The sequence below is a fragment of the Mytilus galloprovincialis genome, chromosome 4, assembly GCF_965363235.1.
Source record: "Mytilus galloprovincialis chromosome 4, xbMytGall1.hap1.1, whole genome shotgun sequence".
In the NCBI taxonomy this organism is placed as follows: Eukaryota; Metazoa; Mollusca; class Bivalvia; order Mytilida; family Mytilidae; genus Mytilus; species Mytilus galloprovincialis.
Genome location: NC_134841.1, coordinates 30,318,943 through 30,342,473, shown reverse-complemented (window position 1 = coordinate 30,342,473; position 23,531 = coordinate 30,318,943). Strand labels below are relative to the sequence as shown.

General features: G+C 31.8%; 1 protein-coding gene across 4 annotated transcripts in view; it reads right to left on the bottom strand.

The window, feature by feature from the left end:
• The window catches only part of LOC143071846 (CREB-regulated transcription coactivator 1-like), a 37,230-nt gene extending 17,432 nt beyond the window's left edge, over positions 1-19,798 (bottom strand). The window contains exons 1-7 of one of the 4 annotated variants that reach the window (XM_076246456.1): positions 19,634-19,798; positions 19,402-19,518; positions 19,148-19,276; positions 16,440-16,501; positions 14,319-14,354; positions 3,938-4,032; positions 1,386-1,447 (exon numbers count right to left, since the gene is read on the bottom strand). In XM_076246456.1, coding sequence (XP_076102571.1) covers positions 1,386-1,447; positions 3,938-4,032; positions 14,319-14,354; positions 16,440-16,501; positions 19,148-19,276; positions 19,402-19,518; positions 19,634-19,744 — 612 coding nt within the window. In that variant the 5' untranslated portion in view covers positions 19,745-19,798. The remainder of the gene's footprint in view (positions 1-1,385; positions 1,448-3,937; positions 4,033-14,318; positions 14,355-16,439; positions 16,502-19,147; positions 19,277-19,401; positions 19,519-19,633) is intronic. The other 3 variants (XM_076246452.1, XM_076246454.1, XM_076246453.1) reach the window with 3 other exon arrangements.
• Between the last annotated feature and the right edge of the window lie 3,733 nt (positions 19,799-23,531).

Below are 23,531 nucleotides of genomic sequence, written 5' to 3'. Positions count from 1 at the left end.
CGGTAACTGCTATAACCACACCAGTACACTTGTAAACAAACTTCATATTTATTTTGACAACAAAAGAGTCCTAAAGTTTAAAATTGTATGACTTTCCATGATAAAAGATGATTTATTAGATATCAATGGTAAATCATGTCACGTTATTGATTTTTTGGTGATAATTTAAAGGATATTAAGTTGTACTTTTCATGCTCGTTTTTGAACTTAATGACCTTGATAGTAGATTTGTATTGAAGATTTGATTTAAATAGAAATCAAGGATATTGTTTACTATCCATGGGATATGAAATGTAAAAATTGAAATAGGAGTTCATCGCATATTATGAGTGTATTAGCATAGACAATCAACAAGATACATTTTTTTACTTTATTGAATACAAACTTGTCATTTGTACTATTGATTTCTCTGGAATGTGTTTGTAAAATTTATTTATAAGATATATAATAGATTTGAATAAAAATCTGTGTAAATATCAATGTTTTTATTATCCTAGTTTGTTATTGACAGTCAGCACAGTAATCTATCATAAAGATGTCACACATTATGAGGAGAAAGATGTGAGATAATTTACTGTAGATTATTTTTATTTGGGGGATGCCAAAATTTGTTGATTTCGTTGATATAGGTGAATCACAAACTTCAATGTTTGGCGAAATATGAATTTCTATATTTCTATAGGCTTATATATATATATCAGTCTAAAGATTTGCACAACGGTACTGATATAAGATGTAATAATACGAAAATGTTGTTATAAAATCGTGTTGACAAATATTTCGGCTCAACAAATGGCCTTCTTCAAGTGTCACAAGTTTTAACAATACTGATACATAATGTATAAGGTGTAAAAATAGATCAGTAATAATACAGGTAAGTTTTGGTCGATTGATTTTAATCCAAAATCCTGAATATCATAATATAAACAAAACACTATAATTCAACATACGTGACTGTGTATATTAACAATAAAAATGAGTGAAAAACAAAACCGTTAGTATTTCACTCATTTTTATTGTTAATATACACAGTCACGTATATAAATTAAATCTAAAATGATTCAAACCCCCAACAATTCACATTTGTCACCTTTATAGAGAAATAAAGTTTTATGAACAGCAATAAGAGTTTATAGATTGTTGTTGTACATGGCTCCCTCTGTATTTTCAAATAGGGATTTAAAATAGCTGTTTCCATAAAAATTATAGCACTGTATGCAGTATAAATATAGTTGACTATACAGTATGGTATTTCTCATTGTTTAAGGCTGTATGCTGCCCTATAATTACTTATATCCTTGTACAAATGTAATTTACACCACATCTTATTTCTAAAGTATACTTTGTCCCTGTTTATATTTATTTATTAAAAAATATGTATTTACCTTTTTAGCATCCCAGTAATTTTTCATTGGATCGCCATGGTCTCCTCCAACAACTTCTAGAACTGTAAAAGAATATATTTAAACCTATCATTTAAGTAAATGAATGCTTCACCATATTTTACACTAAGAGGCAGGAGTAGGGTAGGAAAACTTCAATTGTAGAGATTCTGCTACAAGTTTCAGAGATTTATCATTTCACACTTCAGGGGCCTCAGTGGCGAGTGGTCTAAGTAATTACTACTGTAAATACTAGCCAGTCAACACTGAGATTGTGAGTTCAACCCCCTCGTGCAGGTGCACTCAACCCCAACCTTAATGGACTAGGATCATCAGTTTTCCTATTGAAGGTCTGTGGTCTACACTGGGCACTCCTGCTTGCTCTACCAATAAAATCTGGCCGCAACAAAATAACCCCAAAAGTGGTGCTAAAAAAATGTGTAAAAAAAAAAAAAATCAAATCAAAAGTCTCACTACACAGGCATATATGTTGATAGCATGTAGTATGAAAGCAGATTTGTTTTATATAACACAATATTTGATACCTGCTGAAGCCCATTCAGGATCTTCATTAAACTATTTTTGGAATTTGATGTCACAAATTAGAAATATTGTGATCTAATATTAAAATTGTTATAATTTGTCAAGGAATAAATTAGTGATACAAATCTGTAGCATTAGTTATATCATATTTTCCTTATTCCTGATCAGTGATTTCTATAATTTATGATAACAGATAAAATGTACGAAATTGTGATTAAAATCTATTCGTTAATCTGGGATAACAGATTTAATTCCTTATCAAATCAGAACAAATATATATATATAAGTTCTACAGATTTGTTATTTTGATTATCATCAATATATTCCATGATATGTACATTTGATTTGTTGAAAAAAATCATGTTAATTTAATAATAAAGATTTAAATCCATGATTAATCAGGTTAACAAAATACATGTACACATGGAAATATCAATATGTATTTTGTAAGTTATTGTTATTACAAGCATTGTTCTAGTCTGTGTCATTTATCAACAATCACTTCCTGATTTCAATAATATCGGTTAATACAAAGGGAATAAAATCCAGAACAATTTTATCTCAATGAAACTCTGTGGGGAAACCTTAAAGACTGATACAGATGTCAGCATCAAGAGGAACACATTTCATAGGATTTCCCTATAAATTACATTTGTCATGCGAGGACCAGCAGGCAATGACTATCATAACACACGTATTGTATTTATAAGATATCATTTAGGCTTGTTACGTTGATGATTGAGGGGCTTCTTATTGACACTGAAGAATTCCATCACAATTACCACTTGCCGACTCTCTTACCAGACTAAATGTGAATGAATGTTATTCTCACTTTCATCCTAACTGATCTACAATGAGTCTATCTGGAATGTGTAGTTGAGGGCTGCTCTTTGATAGGTTTACAAATTGTTTGGACTTAGAGCTATAGGGTAAAGGTATAGATGCTTGTCTAGACTCAAGGCTATACTCATATGGTATATGTGATTGTTAATCACTGAAGACTTTTTAATGTCTTTATTTTAATCTATAGATATAAGAAGATGTGGTATTAGTGGCAATGAGACAACTCTTCATCCAAGTCACAATTTGTAAAAGTAAACCATTATGCTTTATTTTGATTGGTTGCTGTCTCCCTAATGTGTGCCCACACATAATAACATGTATCCTTTGCTTATAATGTACAAAGTAAACAAACAAAAACATCCAAGGTCATTCAAAAATAAAATTGTCAATTCAGATCAGTGGAAAATTTACATTAAGTTTTAAGTCTAGTAGAAAATTACATGGTAATATAAGATTTTCTGTGTCTAAGTTTGTTAAGGATCACAAATCACATATCAGTTTTCTTTAGAATTGTTTCAAATGAAACATAAATAATATGATAATTTAACCAGCCAATAAAAAACCATGCATAAATACTACTTTTACCATTAAACAAATAATGCTTTTTGTATTTGACACAAAACTTTTTCTAAAAATATCAACACAGGGAATGCAATATTTTAACGGTAATAGATCTTTATTCGTTCAAAAATAACCTCAAAATCTGAGAGTTTGCTTGAAGAAAAATCTAATGCAGGTAAAAGTTATTGGCAAGCAAACTTTAGTTGTTTAAGGTCAACTCTTGGGTAGGTCCCTCCACTTCCCCCAGACTGTTAAGAAGAGTAGGGTACAAAGTTGGGGGAAATGCCTCCTTGAAAATCAATTCAAATAATCGAATTTAATATTATACTGCACAGTGTGTGATAAAAAAGAAACAATAAGAGAAATGTGCCAATTTGTATGGCCTATCCTGCAAAAAGCTACAAATTTAGGTCAGTCACAACTGTTAAAGGTAAGAAGGGACTGTAAGAGGTTTTTTGTTTCTTCAATATTATTCGAAACAGTAATATTTTACCTGAAAATATACTTTTTTTCAAATTTTATTCATTTTGGAAGCCAACATAAAGCTTGAGGGTCGCAGATGATTGGTACAATGATCTAAGAATACTAGAAGCTTTTATTATACATACTTCTTCTATGTGCTGGAGGTGTGGTAGGGCTGCTCATATGGTCCAAGTCTGAAGGCCCCATTGTACTGGTGTGTATGGCAGAATCTGAATTTGTTCTACAAAAGAAACAAAAGTTATGATCATCTATGCTATCACCTATGAACATTTCTTTATTGACTTTATTCACATTCTTTCATATATAATTATGCATATTCATAAACACTAATTTTAATTAAAAATAAACATTGCTTTAGTATTTTTTCTCTGGCAACGATTCATATTCTTTACTTAACAATTTAATAATGGGCCTTGGTGTAAAACATCTTCCTATCAATGAATTCACACTTATATTTTACACTGGATAATCAATTTTTCAATCAATAAGTTATAGGTCCTTTTACTGCAGTGTCAGATAGCATGGAATCAGAAAAAAATCTTTCAAGCAAAGGGCTTTTGAAAAAAAAAACCTTAGCATTTGGCCTTCAGTCATTTTGGCCTAGGTCAGTGGCCATTGGTGTATATTGAATGCCATGTTCTATTGGGGTGTATTTTCAGACTTCACTCCAAGTGCTGACATTCAATACCTAGGGATAAGAAGGAAGTATGGTCTAGATTGACAGATGTGGTTCTGTAGGGTTACATGCTTGTGAGACTTTGTGATCTGCTGTGTACATTTTGCATGCATTCTAGGTATATATCATTATATCAAAGGTTTCATAATATCCTTTTCGATAAAGTCTTTAGACATAAGCAGCGATAGTATGGTATATACTGGTTTATAATGAAGTAGCATTTTTCAGATATATTTGTTTGGTTAAAGTTAAGAATTCAGATTCCACTTCAAACTTTCACATGTTGTAGGAACTGATAATCACCATTGAGCACAACACTTCAGTAGATCTACAACAGTATAGAACTGATAATCACAACTGAGCACCGCACTACAGTGAATCTATATCATCTTACATATATGAAAACTAACCAGGATTTAACAGATGAAATAAACTCAGTGACCTATTCCTGCCCTGAGGTTCATCAAATTCAAAATTCTAAACACAAAATTAAGCAATCTAACAACTTATATACCATAAATATTAACTCAGATGTTTAACTTGACCAAAGTCCAAACAGCATGAAATATATTTTAATTCTATAATATATAAATAAATATAGGTATAGGAGGATGTGGTATGAGTGCCAATGAGACAACTCTTCATCCAAATAACAATTTATAAAAGTAAACCATTATAGGTCAAGGTACGGCCTTCAACACTGTGATTGAAAACAAAAAAGTAACATAAAATGTAAACAGAATGCTATTCCCAAGAGGAGATAAACAGTACTGATTGATTGATTGTTGAGCATTTAACTTCTACTAGGAATCTGTTTTCACCTGAAGAAATTAATATATGAATCAGTAAATTGGGGTTGACTTTTGGGGAGAGGAAGACAATAGTACTTAATTTCACAGGAACTGAAGGCCTTATTTGGTTGGTAAAGAGATCAGCCTTAACTTACACATGTAACAATGAGATAAATTTTTACGGAGTTGCTTCTAAAAGAGCTTAAAGGGGGTGTAAGTCTGCAAATATGCTTTTAATTCAATACTCTCCCCTTTCACACTAAAATCAGAACAATACACTACATTATATTTCCAAACTAGGACCACAGTGGGCATATACGGGTATAATTTATTATCTTTCACATAACATGCATTGTTCTCCACAAATCTTTCATGACAAACAAAAAGAATGATAAAGAAATGTCTTATTATGTCTGCATTAAAACTATTGTCTGCCAAATATATTTTGAACCTAGTCAAATTACAGTTTCAAGAAAACCAGAACATGGATTTCAAGCTGTATATATATATATATATCAGACAGCAATAATTTGAAACCGTATAAGGGCCTGGATGAACATACATGTAAACTGATTGAGAATCATTTGACTTCTGTCAAACTATTCTATGACACATATATATGATCCAAATATAGATGACCTATTATTTGATAATTAAGAAATAAATCTTCTATGTCATGTTCTATATAAATAAAGAGATGTGGTATGATTGAAAATGACAACCTCCCACTAGGGACCAAAAGAAGAGGTTGTAAATAACATTATGGCACTGTACAGTCTTCCACAATGAACAAAACCCATACTGGTACCTTAAAGTATAGTCTGTTATAGTAAGCTATAAAGTGCACAGACTTGACAAAATTCATCTTTATTCTATGTTCATTCTGACATGGGTAGGCATAATATTTGTTTATATCTTTATTAGAAGAGTAAAATACAAAATTTTGGGGGTGAGGATAATCTTAGGTGTGACCTGACTGACCAAAACCTTCTACATTAAAGTCATAAACTTACAAACAGACCAGCAACATTGTTTATACTTATAGAAACTATCAAACAAATTCAGGATATTTTGTCAGAAATCTCTCCAAATTTAGAACCAGGTGCTCCGCAGGGCGCAGCTTTATACGACCACAGAGGTCGAACCCTGAACAGTTGGGGCAAGTATGGACACATCATTCAAGCTTGATACAGCTCTGCATTTGGATTGTGATCAAATGTTTTGACATAATATGAGTTTTTTGACACAAAACAAATGTCAAGATCTTACAAATCTATTGCGCAATATTGTGCAATTGGAGGTTTCTTCTTAAACTTTTCAAAAATTTGGATTTGAGAAAAAAAAGATTGAAGAATATTAAATATTTTTGAGTTACCTCCCTTACACTGCTTTTAAATTGTCTAATTGTCCATTGACCAAAAACCAATTTTTTTTCCCTTTTTTTGCCCCTAATTCCAAATCATTTTGAGCCAAAAAACACAAAAGCAATACTAACCATTTCTTCATGGTATGGAAACTTGTTGTATAATTTCAGAGATTCATACACTTAAACACAAGTTATTGTTTGAAAACTACAAAAATGCTTATTTTGGGCCCCCTTTTTTGCCTGTAATTCCTAACCCTTTGGGACCACAACCCCCAAAATCAATCCAAAATTTTTACCTATAGTATTAAACATAGTGGTACAATTTCAGAGCAAATGAAATACTATTACACAAGTTGATATCCTGAAAGTAGAAAAATACTTGTTATGGCCCCTTTTGGGCCCCTAATTCGAAAATGGTTTGGACCATTATCCCCAAAATCAATCCCAATCTTTCATTAGGGGTATTGAACCTTTTTATAAAATATCATAGAGATCCATTAACTTAAACTAAAGTTATTGTCAGGACAACAAATGTATCATACCATTATACGAACGCAAAAAATTTTTGCAGTCATATAAAAATAGAATAAACAAGAATATGTCAATAGTACAGGGATGCCTAAATCACACTATCATTTTCTATGTTCAGTGGACCGTAAAATTGAGGTCAAAAACTCTTATTTGTCATTAAAATTAGAAAGATCATACCATAAGGAATATGTGTACTAAGTTTCAAGTTTATATGACTTCAACTTCATCAAAAAATACCTTTACCAAAAACTTTAACCTAAAGCTGGAGACAGATCAACAAACAAACGGATGCACAGACCAGAAAACATAATGCCAATATAAAAATACTACACTAGAGAGAAGTTTACTAACAGTTTGCACATCTTTAATAAAGTCGATCTTGTGTCTCTCATGGTTTATAATAACAAAATATCACGGATAATTTTATTTTAATAATCATGGAATACAAATAAATGAAGGTTCATTGTGTATTGCCATAAAATTCATAATTAAATTTAGTTATTTCATGTCATAGGTCAATGACCAAGATAAACCATCGTAACAGATGTATGACAATAATCAATGTACTTTAATCAACCACTGTGCAATTTCACCGATATATTTTTTTTTCAATTCATAAATATTTAAGCCTATTTTTATGACAGCCTGCCCTCCAAAAATATATTCAAGCTGCCAGAAATTTACATCAAAATATATCTCACATGCCTAGATCACATATAAATGAACTGAACATTGAAAGGATGAAGAAAGAATGTAATTTTATAATCAGTTGACTTGGTCGTTTTATAGAGTATTGATCTGTCACCACAGAGTGTGGGTGTAAATTGTCCTAATGACATGGTAAAAAATTCACAGATTACAAACATTCAAAAACACATGTCAAGGAGATTTATGAATGAAATACGCCTCAATAAAAAAAGGTTTAACTTCATCTTGATGGCACAATTCAACTACAAAGTGGTAATTAGAATACCAAGAAGTTTGCACTGATTTTAACCGACTTTTCACATTGCACAGATCGTATTCTGCCATTCCAAAGTTATCCATTTTATATCATGAGAAGATTTATTCCAAGCATATACCTAAACATGAAGACCTCTGAAACCAGACCTATACCAATGGCTTAAATTGAAGGCTGTTTTGTTTTGAGTTATTCTATCAAAATGGAACATGTAAATGAACTGCTAGGTTTACATGCAGATGGCTCTATTGATAGATAACTTTATCAAAGAATGTTATGGTTGAATAAAATCTTTAAAATCTTTTAAATTTCTTCTTTTCACCACCCATTAATAAATATTACACCACTGATCAAAACTATAGATACACACACAGTTCTAGTAAATTTATAACCAGAAGGTTTCAAAATACAGAATATTTAAACAACTATGCAAATAATTGAATGTGCAAAATCATTGATGTTCTTTTGTATAAATTGGATTGCACTTCATTCCTAACAATAAATAATTTATAATAATTCACTTCTCATCTGATGGTGTATCAATTATGCAGTGTTTACAAAATACATTATCTACATGTACATTTATTTATAAACACATAAATGCACATATATACAAGTACATGTATTTTCACTGTTGCTATTTAGATGGAAGAGAGCTTCAAAGTTTAGGACTAGAAATTTATTTGACAACCATTATGAACCATATGACTATCATACATTACAAGTAACCAATAAATTTAAAAATACATTTACCTAGTGTACAAAATGTAGGTCAAAGGATAAGGTTATGGAATCAGGACAATATGTAACAAGGCACCACCTAATTATAGACCAAATGTATGTGTCCTGAAGCTAGATATATATAACTAGTTTTTGAAGTAACCTGAATAACTTCCACCTGTGAGAACTTATGGACCATTAATTTTCAGTCAAGCTGATGATCATATATGAAATTTATATTCTGATCAACTTTTGATGGAGAAACGTGTCACAATTAATTTATCAAATAATTAAAAAAATTAAAAAATTTTAAAGAATCAGCAAATTGCATTAGGAGTTCAAAAAGTGCTCTCACAGTACAATTTTACACTGTCAACTTGCCTACCAAATATGAAGTCATTCTGTTCTGTACGTAGTACCTTAGAAGTGTGTGACAGAAATATTTTTAGAGAAACAGGCAGACATGGTGAATAGTGTATATCTTCAATTCTTAGGATATGGGTATAAAAATAGCAATATAATAACCAGGTGCTCCGCAGGGCGCAGCTTTATATGACCGCTTGATACAGCTCTGAATTTGGATTGTGATCAAATTTTTGACATAATACGAGTTTCTGACACAAAACAATGTCAAGATCTTACAAATATAATGTGCAATATTATGCAATAAAAGATTTCTTCTTCAAACTTTTAAAAAATTTGGAATTTGAGAAATTTGAAAAAAAAAAATAATGAAAATTGCTACCACCCCCTTTTTTTTTTGGCAATTAGACCAAAACCTGACATTTCTTTATACATAATTTACAAGAAATGTAAGGAAGGTAAATCAGAACATAACCAACATTCTATGTTAAATATTTTTGAATTATCTCCCGTGCACTGCTTTTAAATTGACTTAGAAAAACCTAGATTTCCCCCTTTTTTGGCCCTTTTGCCCCTAATTCCAAAAAAAAATTAGCAACAAACCCCAGTTAATACTACCCATCCCTTCATGGTATGGAAACTTGTGGTATAATTTCAAAGAGATTCATACACTTAACACAAGTTATTGTTTGAAAACTACAAAAATGCTTATTTTGGGCCCCTTTTTGGCCCCTAATTCCTACACTATTGGGACCATAAACTCCAAAATCAACCCCAACCTTCCTTTAGCGCTATTCAACCCTCTGGTAAAAATTTATAGAGAACCATTCACTAAAACAAAAGTAATTGTCTGGAAACTAAATGCGTCTTTGGACGACAACGCAAACGACATGATACCATTATACGACGCAAAAAATTTTTTGCGGTCATATAAAAATTCATGAATTTGGTTTTGATAAATCACAAGTTAATTATATTTCTTTAATGAAACTGTAGTTTGTTCTTCAGTTGGTCATAGCCTTATACAATGTTTAAAATATTTTGATAATTTACTGTGCCTTATGTCTCACAGATGATACAAAACAAAAATCAAAATCAATGGAAAATATTGTCTGAAGAACTTCATCTTCTTATCTTCAAAAATTACAAAGTAAATAGGTTCCGCCACCATATCTTGTGTTATACAATATTTCTCCCCAGTTAAGTTTAAATAATTTTAAATTTTATCTGCCTCAAGAGGAAAAATACGAAATCACATTTGATGCAGTGGTGGAATCTAAATTTAATAGTACACATATTAATCTAGCTGGCACATGTATAAAATGTAAATGTAAACTCAATTTGGGGAGACCAATTAAACCAATTCGCCCCATCACAGAGTTATCGGACCACATCATGCAAGGGAGATAACTGTCATTCTACATGCTACACCTGTCGTCTACCAATACCATCAACATGCTTTACTATTAGCTCTGTTATTCATATTAATAATCTACCCATTACTCCAATATAAATACTCATTCTAACCTATGTGTATCAACATATAAGCATGGTTATCATTATTTTACAAAATTTTCCTTTGATCTTACTGACTAATAATCAAACTCCTTTCCCAGCACAGTAGAGTCATAAGAAAATTCTCACTAGAAACTAGGGGCGCACTTGCCTTTGTCAATGAAATTAAGCACCATCGTCATAGGCAAAATAGCAATAAACAAATTATCATTGGTCATCTCAATTAGATTGATTTTCTCATTTTCCCTTACAGGCTCAAGCAAGTAAATCATTCTTGTTGAGATGACCAACGACAATCTATAAATATACAGTCGTCACATGATCAGCTTCTTATTTCCATATATTGAAGTATATGTGTTTATAATATAGATATCATCAGGTAAAATATTAATTAACACTTGCAAATTAACCGGGCTTCACCTTTACAATGGAGGTTTCACCAACAGAGATTTTTCTTTCGACAGATGTTTTTCTGCACCCATTGTTCAACTAGGCCTTGAACTTAAGTTTATCATACCTTCATTAGGTCGAAGCTTGGTGTGGTGGAACAGTGCTAATTACATGTCATATGATTGTTGGTTAACACATGGTGACATTTTCTAGTGTTATCAGTACAATTAAATACAAACTAGAACATGAACATCATGTAGCAGTAAAACATATTTTTCATATTACTATGGGTTTATGCATACAGTAGTCTACTACATAATCATGCAGTAGTGAAACATAATATGTAATACTACTTATACCATGGGTTTATGCATACAGTAGTCTACTACATAATAATGCAGTAGTGAAACATAATATGTAATACTACTTGTACCATTGGTTTATGCATAGTCGACTACATAATGCAGCAGCAGTAAAACATATGTACATTTGTAATACTACTTGTACTATGGGTTTATGCATAGTGACTTAGTCTACTGCATAATATTGCAGCAGTGAAACATGTGTAATGCTACATGTACTATGGGTTTATGCATAGTCATGATAGTCTACTACATAATAATGCAGCAGTGAACCATATGTTATACTACTTGTACCAAGGGTTTATGCATAGTCGACTACATAATAATGCAGCAGTGAAACATATGTACATTTGTAATACTACTTGTACTATGGGTTTATGCATAGTGACTTAGTCTACTACATAATAATGCAGCAGTGAAACATGTGTTATACTACTTGTACCATGGGTTTATGCATAGTCTACTACTTGATCAAGTAGCAGTGAATTTGAATGTTAGTACAAACTTAGGTTTATTATTAAAGATTTGGCAATTGCACTGGAAACTTTTAAACATGTCAGTCTTTAAGACTGGCTAAATAATAACAGAGATGTGATCTACTGTATTAAGACTATGTCAAAGAGTATATCAATGATAAACATGTATCCCCCTGGAATCATTTAACTCAATCAAGAAAAGAAATATGCACCATTTTACATGATAAACAGCAAAAGTGATGACCTTCCATCCATTTTTTCCGAATCTAAGTCAGGAATCTGATGTTTAGTAGTTGTCATTTGTTGATGTGGTTCATAAGTGTTTCTCGGTACTTGTTTTTTATATAGTTGGATCGTTTTTTTCCATTTTAATGGTTAAACATTAGTACAAGACTGACCTATAATGGTTTACCTTTATAAATTGTGACTTGGATGCAGAGATGTCTCATAGGCACTCATAACACATCTTCCTATCTTTCTACCAAGTTTGGACAATTTTTACCTATTAATTTATTCTAAACATTTATATGATGTGAAAGTTCCTTGGTGGACAACTAGTATCATAAGCTATGGCAAAACAACAATCCAAACCATTGGATTACCTTAATTTGTACAATGAATATGTAAATCATCAACTTTTTATACGTTCTACATTTGTACATCAGAAAACCAGAACTTATTGCAAACAAACATACATATGTTTCAAAATGACGACACTATTTCAAACCTACATGTAGATCAAACTTAATATTTGTAGAGCCTGAAGGGACATGTTTATCAATATGTACACTGAGAAAAATAACAATGGAGGACTATACATTTAACCTGCACTGAATACATGATAGAAACTTTAAACATGAAAGTTAACCACTTAATACATGTGGATGGTTATATACTATAACATTAATGTATCAGGTCTATTTACTGTACATATAAAAAAAAGTCCAGTCTTTAACATATCAGAAATTGATACTTGAAAATAAATGTTTATATGAACATGTATCACATGTATGAAATGTATCTTAGTAAATTAATTTCTACTTGACACATACTTTTGACTACCTTTTTTCACCAGATGTACAAATACATGACAGTTATACATGTTCATGTGACTAAATTTGCAAATGCAAATTAAACTATAAATTTGTAAAATGCTTGGTGATTAAGGGCAATAATTTATATATGTTTCAGTAAAGTAGTATCGTATTCAGACAAACCCACAAACTTGGAAAACTTTAGCCACTTTACTGATCCAAAAGCAATTTCTGAATTGTATATTAACCATGGACCAGAGGATCCAAGGACAAAGGGAATCTTAATTTGTACCAAACAAATATAATAAATTATAATAAAGGCACTGCCATTTTTTTCAGTGGAAATAACAATGTCCTTTGAAGACTTATTTACTGACCATTCTTTACATTAGATTATATACATGAAATACAGTACACACAAAGTGATTCAGGCCATACTGGTGTTGAGTTAATTCCAGTGAAAACTAGGTGATTACACTCTGATTTAACACCTAGCCATATAAAATATATGGTGTACAGAGAGATATATTAGAGTGAATCACCTTTTATCCCCAGCATTCACTATATATGAAACAACAGAAGAAATAGTGATTTTTCTCGGATCTCACTAAGTGACATATGTAATAAGAGTAAATGAATTTTTAACAATTAATATTTATAAGTTAATATCCTAATATGATCAAGCATTTCTCACAAATCGACATATATAGCACTGAAGCTGAAGCTTAGGATGACTTGATCACATGATACAGTAAACATTAGTACCAGCACGAGCGCTCTAATCGTATACCTCCCTGCAGGTAATTCTAAGCTGCATATAAACATCATTCCTACATGTATGTACACATTGCAGTATAATCAGACAGAAAGGACTATTACATGGCATGTGGTATGAACTTCTTTGTTCTTCAGAGTTGCAGCTTTTTTTAATAGTCCTTTCATTAAAGCAGAATACTGTATACTCTTTAGTTCTTTTATAAAATTCATCAATAATAAATTTCAATGTATATAAAGTACTGGTAGATTCATTGGAAAAGCAGATATTTTAATATCAATTTTTGGATATTTTTTTATTTGATCACATTTCAAAACAAGTTCAAGTTAAGCTTTAATTCACATATCATTCTCAAATAAATAAAAAATTAGCCTTACAGTTTGTACTTGAAAAAGTGAAATTATATACATATCTGACGAAGCAATCGTTACCACTGAAGAATTTAAAGATGTTCATACCTCATATTTTGTTAGTATGATGTTAGGATTATTTTGTAAGTAGTTTGAGTCAGGATAGCTTGAAAATGAAGCGAAACTTCAAACTCACCGTGGAAGATTTGCACCATTTAGGTGTCTGAATAATCTGAAAAGGGGATGGCAGGTTAAAGGTCAAGGACAGAAGTCTATTATGTTTCCCAGAAAAAAAATGGCAGATTACAGGAAAAACAAAATTAAATTAACCTCAATCATGTAGTGCATAGATCTTTACTTTTTCAAATTCATAATATTTTAACTTTATTTCTTTTTCACTCATTTTGTATAGACATGTTAATTGTTTATGCTTATTGCATGAACATTACTTATCTTTAATAGTAAACAATTTCAGACATTAAATCAGGCTTATGTAATTAAAATGATTAATGATGATAGTTTTGTTTTACATATCAAGACAAAAGAATGTTTAACAACATAAAAAGCTATGTGTACATTAACACTACATGTACTTGAGGAGTAAAGAACTAAAATATTTAAACTAAAATTAAATAATAACTATAATACAAATGTTTGTTAAAAGCTTGGACTATCTATGGATAAAAAAGGAGTGAAAAGACAAAAGATAAAATTAGCAAATAAACAACATTAATTAAATTATGAGTGACCACACAGCAAATTTCAAACTTTCAAAGGGAGATAATCTTCAAATTACAATGTATTCATTCCTTACAGTAACCCATGTTTACAGGTACTGGCTTTAGCTATGGTTAAAATTAATTTTGTAAGTTACAGATATATATGAAAATACCCATGCCAGGGCCTTTTTTATATATTCCAGATCTTCAACTTCTTATTCTCACAACTTGCATTGAATTGTCTATATTAGCTTCCTTTGTTAAATTCTAGACAAATTTATGATGACAATGAATTTTGTTTAGAATCAACATATAATATATCCTCTTATAATAATTAGTCAATATGAAGCAGGATAGACATCCCCCAACTATTCATAAAAAAAATCATACTTTTTTTTTTATATCTAAACTTAAAAAGAAAAGGCACTGAGGTTTTCAATTTTTTTTTAAGCCAGAATAAAGTTAAGTACAGGTTAACAAAAACATAATAAAGGGGATATTAATTTTTGTCAATGTAAATGATAAGCTGCTGTAAAAAAAATACTGAAAAGTAGAGTGCACTTTTTCTAAGACTGCCTTAAGTTTCTAGCCAGAACTTGACTTACTTTTACTAAAATCAGAAGAGTGTTATCCCTTTTGAAGCCACAATTATCTACAAATATTGCTAAAGATCTTGCTCAAAAGATATACACTGTATATTGTTTTGAATTAATTTTGCAATATGCTGTTTATAATATATATAGCACCTAAATTAAAAATTGATTCGTGCAAACTTATTGATCCTTTGAATAAACTTATTCCTAACAGATATCAATTAAACACTAGCAAGATCACTGAATATGATTTTTATGGGTACAAACATTGATTTTGCTTTTGTTAATTAAAACATAAATTAAACTATGTATGTATAATGGTTTTCGTTTATGAAAATTTATGGTCCTACATCCTGTCAATATTATGTACTTATAATTCAGAATCACACTAGGCTATGTTTTTTTCAGACTGTCTATGACTTCTCAACACCAAATTCGGATGTAAATTGATTAAATCTTTAGTCTTAGAGAGCATGAATTCTTTACAAATGTATATTGGTTGTTATTGGTTTTGAACTAATTTTGGGTAACATTGGTACATTTGTATGTTTTGAATTTATGTTATATTTAGTATTTCTAGTCTGGTTGGTCAAGCCATTTAAAACTTTTTTTTCAGTTTAAATTAATATTTGATGGTTACAGTATTGACCCTTCTAAGAGGAATGATGACTTTAAGGCAAATGAACAATAATTATTTTACAAAAGAACCTCTTACCCCATTAAAATAAAAAATTTACATTTGAATAAAACCCAGATTTCGCTTTACCATTGATTTTACATGCGAAATGAAGTATAAAAGATAAGTGTGCCTTAAAATTCCATTGCAATACCACAAAAGCAAAAAAAACAACATTCATTTGATTGTGTTATATGTAGGTCAAACCTTATTATATTCAAATACTTTACAAGCATATATAGTGTGTGATCACTCAATAATTAGTATTATAAAACTGGTATATAGTTAAATTAAAGCAACTGATAAAACAGAAAATGATTGTTGCTTACCTCCTCCAACTGGTGTCTGGGGGTGGTGACAAGTAAGCTGATCCATAAGGGGAACAATTTGTCTGAAAAAAAAAATCTTTCTGTTACAACTGTTTATCACTTCAGAAGAGGTCCTTCAATGCCACTTAGGAAATTTGTATGCAAAAATTAAGTGACATGGGAATAAAATAAGAAGGCTAAGTTAGCTTAATTTAAATCATTCTGTTCAGGAGTGGTGCCCTTTTTCTAGAACCAGATACATGATAGCTATAGAAAATCAATGTTTACAAAGGTGTATTCAAATGGTGCAATTAGTGATCAAATAAAAAGTACTATTAATTCTAACAATGTTTGTTGAGATTTATTTGTCCAGTAGAAATTTTACCTAAAAGGACAATAACAATGAATTTGTATCAAGTTTGAGACCCCAAAAAAAGACACAACATTTTGCCATGATTTAATAAAAACTTAATCTGACAATCACACCATTTAAAGAAATCTTATACATGTATATAAAAGTCATTGAAGTGGCATTACTGGCACTGCTTCCCTTAATGTGACCTACATGAAGTTCATTTTTATAATTGTCTTGTTACAATTTGGCCATAAATTCAAGCATGTCAGATATTGTAGTTTCCAGTAACTTTTTTATCTTATAATTCTATCTTGAGTAATGTTGTGCAAAATCATTTATGCCAAGTAAAACAAATTGCAGCAAATTATAATAACTAATGCCCTGGAACTATTGCTGGAATCATCTTGTCGGAGTGTACATGGTACACATGTACATGTATATGCATGTGTATGCAATGTGAATGTATGTCAAACAGTTATCCAACCTAAGTCACAGCCATCTTTAAATAAATCAGACAGAAATAGACATACCATTTGCACCAAAATCAGCAATACACTATATTGTGATTTGTTCAAATAACTTCAATACTCAGTACCTACATTACTGAAAACTAGTTGAAAGTCCTAATTTATTATGATACTGAGCAGCAATATGCATTTACCCAGTTAACTTTATCCAATCAACATTGTGCTTATTAAAAATAACTGACTTACTGGACTCAATAATGAATTGAGAAACTAAAGATATTTTCCCCAGTGATCGGGAAGGACGTGCGCCCTGCGCCTATAGCGCACATCGACCAGAAATGGCACATAGAGTGACTTATGTAAGCGACCATGTGACGCACGATATTTTTCACTTCGTTTAGATATCGTCAAATGGATTTCCGATCGTGTTCCGTGCCGCCATGTGTGTGTACACAATTGTGTAATGTTCCTCTAATGATAGGAGCACCTATATATTTTTGGGACATCTCGGGTGTTTTCCTATGGAAATAATAGAAACATGGGGTGTAACTGATTACCCACAAAACGTAATTAACCATCATTCATGATATGATTTTTTACAAGTTTAAATTTGTGAAATTTGGCTAGTACAGACGAGATTTGTCTCTTATTATTATCTTTAAAGTTAGTTCAGCTGGCTATTATTTCGATTGAAAAACTCCAAAACCTTTTTATGAATGTAGTTTTTGTCTCCATAAAAGGCGACTAACTGTCCTTGTCACTTTTTGGGCTTTGTCTTGTTTTGACATTTTGTAAACATGCCTTCAGCGAATTGTTGTTTTGTTTTATCAATTAATGATACTCTACTGTTATTGTTGTCATCATGATGAAGTAGTAATAATACAATAAGTGCAGAGGAAATGCCAGATACGTCCTCTCATATGGAACGTCTGGAATAATTATGGTATCGACGAAGACCCAAATTTAATGTAAAAAAAAAACGTGAACATGAACAAGACAACAGTACCAGTAGAAACATTGTAAATAAAGGTTATCTTAAATATTGTCTGGTTTGGAAGAAGTTATTTTACATTCTTTGAAATTGAAATAACAAAACCACAGGCACAATATTCATGATATTATTTAGAATCATATAGGTAAGTACCACCATCTCTTTGCCGAAATATACACTTTTTATTATCGACTCCTAGGAGTCGATATTAAGAATTGAACGATGGACAGTCAGTGCGTGAATTTTTCTTGCTACCTGATTGGAAGATATTACGAGACGTGAATAATCAAAGTTCATTGATTGGTTAGGACAATCCAAACCTAGTAAATGTCCTTCAATCCCGTAGAGTATCGGATTTGTCCTCTCTATTTTAGCAATTAGATTTTGCCTGGTCATTAATTATGTATATTCATGATATTGGTACACAGGTAACTTTTATCTATAAATAGTCAAATCTCTGGAGTTTTGTAAACAACAACGTTAAACGATATATACTACTTCATAACGTGTGACCTCACGTGTGTGGTAAAATTTGTTGATTGATGCACGTGGCTATTCTAGTAAATGAATAAATCTACAAAGCAAGAACACTTTCCATTTTCATCAGCTAAGAGTCGACTACGCCTTTTTGAAAGGCTAATGCTTGTTTTTTTCCACTGTAGTCAATTCAAATGGCCCATTATTTTTTAAAATGGCCCCTTGAATTGAATTTTGAGGGGCCCTGGGCCCATAGAGAAAAAATCCTTCCAGATCACTGTTTCCCAGACTAAAATATCAAAGAAGTTTTCATATACAACTTGTGTTCAAAATTATGTCAGTGTGACATCAACCTGAGTCAAACAAGACATTTTACCAAAAGAACCTGTTAGCTAGATGTGAAAAAACATATAAGTTAAAGTTAATAAACTGTGTGTACCCTAGCTTTATCAATTGGAAATCCTCGTCTGTGTGGACCGAGTGGTCTCCCCTTGTCTCTGACTGCATGGAATCTACTGTCCATCCGGTTTGGCATCTGTCTCAAATCATCCAAATGTTGAAATGCACTCTATCAAATAAAAGATAACAATTCAAATAATGTTTCATAACAATAATATTTCATTAACATAATCTATAAAATGTAAACAATAATCACACGAGACGACAGTTATGTCAACATCGTAAATATCTCACCTGTAGATCTATACCGGAATTTGCCACCATCTGGTTGACATTTGGTAAGGACCCGGCTCTGTACTGTGTACTTATGTTTTGTTGGAGTTGAAGATGCTGCTTTTGCATCGACGGGACCTACATATAAATAAATAACAGCGAAAATTAGTTTCATGTTGACAAAACACGATTCATTAGTCGACATAATTAGAATGCTACCGATAAGGCGTTTCAAGCGACTATAATAACAAACCTTCGTAACAGGCGTAACATCCCGCATTATTGCCTCGAAAGCAGCAGTTTCTTCTGCTTGTTTTTGATTGTGTAAAGCTATTTTTTCACTGAACTTCCGTGGATTCGCCATGATGGCAGAAAAGGACAAGCTTGTTATGATTTTGACTTCGCAGGGGGCCTAATCTATTGTTATCCAATCAAATCCATCCGTGTAATACATGTGATCTTTGATAGGTGGCAGCACAACAAGCACCTGCTAATCTATATAATGCTGAATTTTCATAATTTAAAAGAAAATCAGTAACAATAAAAGGCTTTAACAGTTAAAAATTCAGTCACATTAATGATATATAAAGATTTAAAATCTCGAACTCATTTATATTTAATGTTATCATACAATCTAAGATTACAGCTATCGAGACGTTTCGGCCACACTGCCAGTTCGTCCACTAGCCGTTAGGTTACAAAGGCATAGACGTCTTGGCTGCATTTCAAGTTTGTTTCTGCCATATTTTGTTCATATTGTTTATCGATTAAATAATGTTCTAATATCGAATTGTGGAGGTCCTGAAATATACTAAAGAAACGCAGTTTCACTTTCAACATTTCGCAATGCTGACACTCATATGCATTTCCCGAGTGGACTGATTTATAGTGGCTAAACACCCATTTAATACATGCGTAACCAATCTCTAGCTGAGGGATTTAATTAAAGGTCACATGAATACGGATCCAATGAGGTCGAATTGTTCACTTGCAAGTGAATAAGTTATCAGCGAAATTTCTTAGCTTATTTTGACAAATAATATATTGTAAAAAAGCGAAATGATAAATATCTGCCAACTAAAACGCAAAAAAAAAAAATGCTTAGCAATAGATATAAATAAATGATCCTACCGAAAACACCACCCAATATCGGCAGAATACCGATAGGTCATATCCTTATAACAGTCCGAGGCCAGTCAGGAACATGTTCACGGTGAAGGGTCTGTCATCATTTAACTGCTTTTCATTTTTTGCCCGGAATGTGTGCAGTTCTTGACGATTTTAAAACACTTTGGACGGCTGTAACCGAAAGGTGATAATCATTTCAAATCATGTTATCATGCTGACCTTCAGAATCAAAGCACTGAACGTTTCGTTTCTACTGCTCACAATATCCGACACTCTTAATCTAAATACGCAACGGAAAATTCATCATATATACCAGTAAAACAAAAATACAATAAACTTTTAGCCACGATTATAGTCTTTTGTTGGCGATTGATAGACATATCTTTTATCGACGTGGAGTAAAAGACATATCTTCTTATTTCGACAGTGGCTGATATAGACAGTGACTGACAAGCATATCTTGAATTTGGCGTGGCTCCATTATTGCAGTGAGACCGTGATTTACTGCCTCACCAATTATATAAATGTGACCATCGAGACCTATATCGCCAACCGTAAAACTCGCACAGAAGGGGTGTCTAGTGTTCGTTTGATTATGCAGCATGTCACTCAATACTATAGGATCCAATAACGTAATTTAAGTATCCCCTTTACAAAGTTGTAGTCTAAATAGACTATCCTTCGTTCCATCGATCGACCTGTTTTTCTGAACCTAAGTTGAGGTTGGATTTATTTATTTGTTTGAATAAACCTCAGAGGTTGACTTGGGTATGGACATGTGTGACCTCCATGATATAGCAGTAAACATATGCTTAAGAAGGGCGTTAGTTTGGTTATCGTCGGATGCACAAGTTCACAGAATCATTCGATTGGAATGTGGACGTTTAATAAGATGTCCAGTGTTGGGAGAGTGCTACACCCTCTTCACGTGGGTCATCAATGCTCTTGAACTTTGTACTGTTTGGCTATATAACAATTTTGATCTGAGCGTCACTGATGATTCTTATGTAGACGAAACACGCGTCTGGTGTATTGAATTATCTTTGATATATTACTAGTAACCCATGCAACGACTCTTTCTGTTATCCTTAATGTTAGAAAATTTCAGTCCATGTCTATACCCTTCTTCCCCAGTTTAAGTGGAAATTCGAGCCCTTCATTCTGGTCAACCTATTCTGCAGAACCTATTTATTTGATTATTGTCAATCCGTCATCTACCTGAAACAAAACCCGAGATATTTTTTTATAATTTCAACTTGTCGCTTGACAGTCAGCAGAGAACAATCAATCGAATAATCAAACATGCGCCTATAACATTCGACTTTTTACTTCAGTGTATGACATGATTGCAACTCCTTTGAACAATCAACTCTGGATTCCTTTCCGAATCCTTGAACGATCCGATGAAAGTAAACATAGAAAATCACTCTGGACGCACTAAACTGTTTTACAAATATTGTATTGAAGGTTCTTAACAAAATTCTCAATTTGTTCTGATCGGAGGATTTTTTTTTTATTCCTAATCCGGAATTAAAAAATATTTCTATCTAAAAAGAGAAGACAGACATTTTTGGGAAAGAAATTGAGGGGCATCTCATATAAACTGTTAACTTTCTAAGTAATTTCTTCAAGGTTAAAAAACGTCCATCAAAACAGTAGCCATCGTCTTTCGCTGACTTTTTTAATAGGAACTAAAATTAATGCCATGCTATACCGTGTCAACTTGAAAATATGTATCCTGTACACGTGTTGCTAGATTGTTGTTTCATAAAATTGAAAGCTCATTTGCATCATTTCGCATTTCGGTTATCAAAAAATTCTCCTTGCCGATTTCTTTCTACCTGTCTGTAAGTCATGATACATCTAACTGTATTTGTGGTAACTTTTATTTTCAAGTCCAATGACATAGATGCGACCAGCGTAGTTGAACTTTGAATCAGGTAGGAAATAAACTCCTCATATATACCAGGATTGAAATTGTGTATTTGCGCCAGACGCTCGTTTCGTCTACAAAAAACTCATCAGTAACGCTCGATTCCATAACAGTTTAAAAAAAGACCAAATTAAGTACGAAGTTAAGGAGCATTCAGGGCCACAAATTCTTCTTGTATATCGTGAAACGTTAATGAACGATGCTAGCTTAATTTATCCCCCCCCCTTTCCGAGTTATTTTTATGTTTTCTTTATGCAAAAACTGGAACAAGTTGACGAAAAACGGTTCATCACACTTTTCCCAATGGGAATACCAAATGCACCAAATGAAACAATGATTCAGTCGATTCAAAAAAATATGCACCCTGTTAATATTAGGACCGATACTTTTTTGTAAGATTTTCTACAAATTCGATTTGTAGTCAACTGAAGCAGTGACAACGCTATAGGAAAAAGTTATAACTCTTAAATTATTACAGGGTAAATGAAGTCATAACGCACAGCATCTTACAACACTGATTGTCTATTAGTCAAAATTTCCATAACCAATCCTTCAAACAGGTTTGCTTTCACAACTTTCAACTTATATAAATCAATGGTTAACATTAACAAAGCATACATGTGTGCACCGTATATATATATATATATATATATATACGGTGCACACATGTATTTAACTATTAAATCCTTTGTTTACATTTTCAGGTTGATACAGCGTATATATCTACATACATGTATTTACCCCATATCCATAAGTATTAAATAGGTTAAACTGACATGTTTCATTAAACTATAACGTTTACATTAAACATATATACTCGTCAACTGAAAAGATGTAGAGTTTGAAATAATTTTAACAGAAAACAATTAAATTAAAGGACTTATATAAAATAAAGACAAGAAACGTGTGTAGCGCTATCATAATAACATCTGTCTGAACTTTTAATATTTCATTTCAATGTACAACAAAAATGTTTTTCTGTTACAAATCACAATGTATTGTTTTATTTGTACATGTCATGCTGCACATCAAGGGTCCTTGGTTGGAATAATACATATGATTCTATGTCAGGCTGCACATCAAAGGTTCT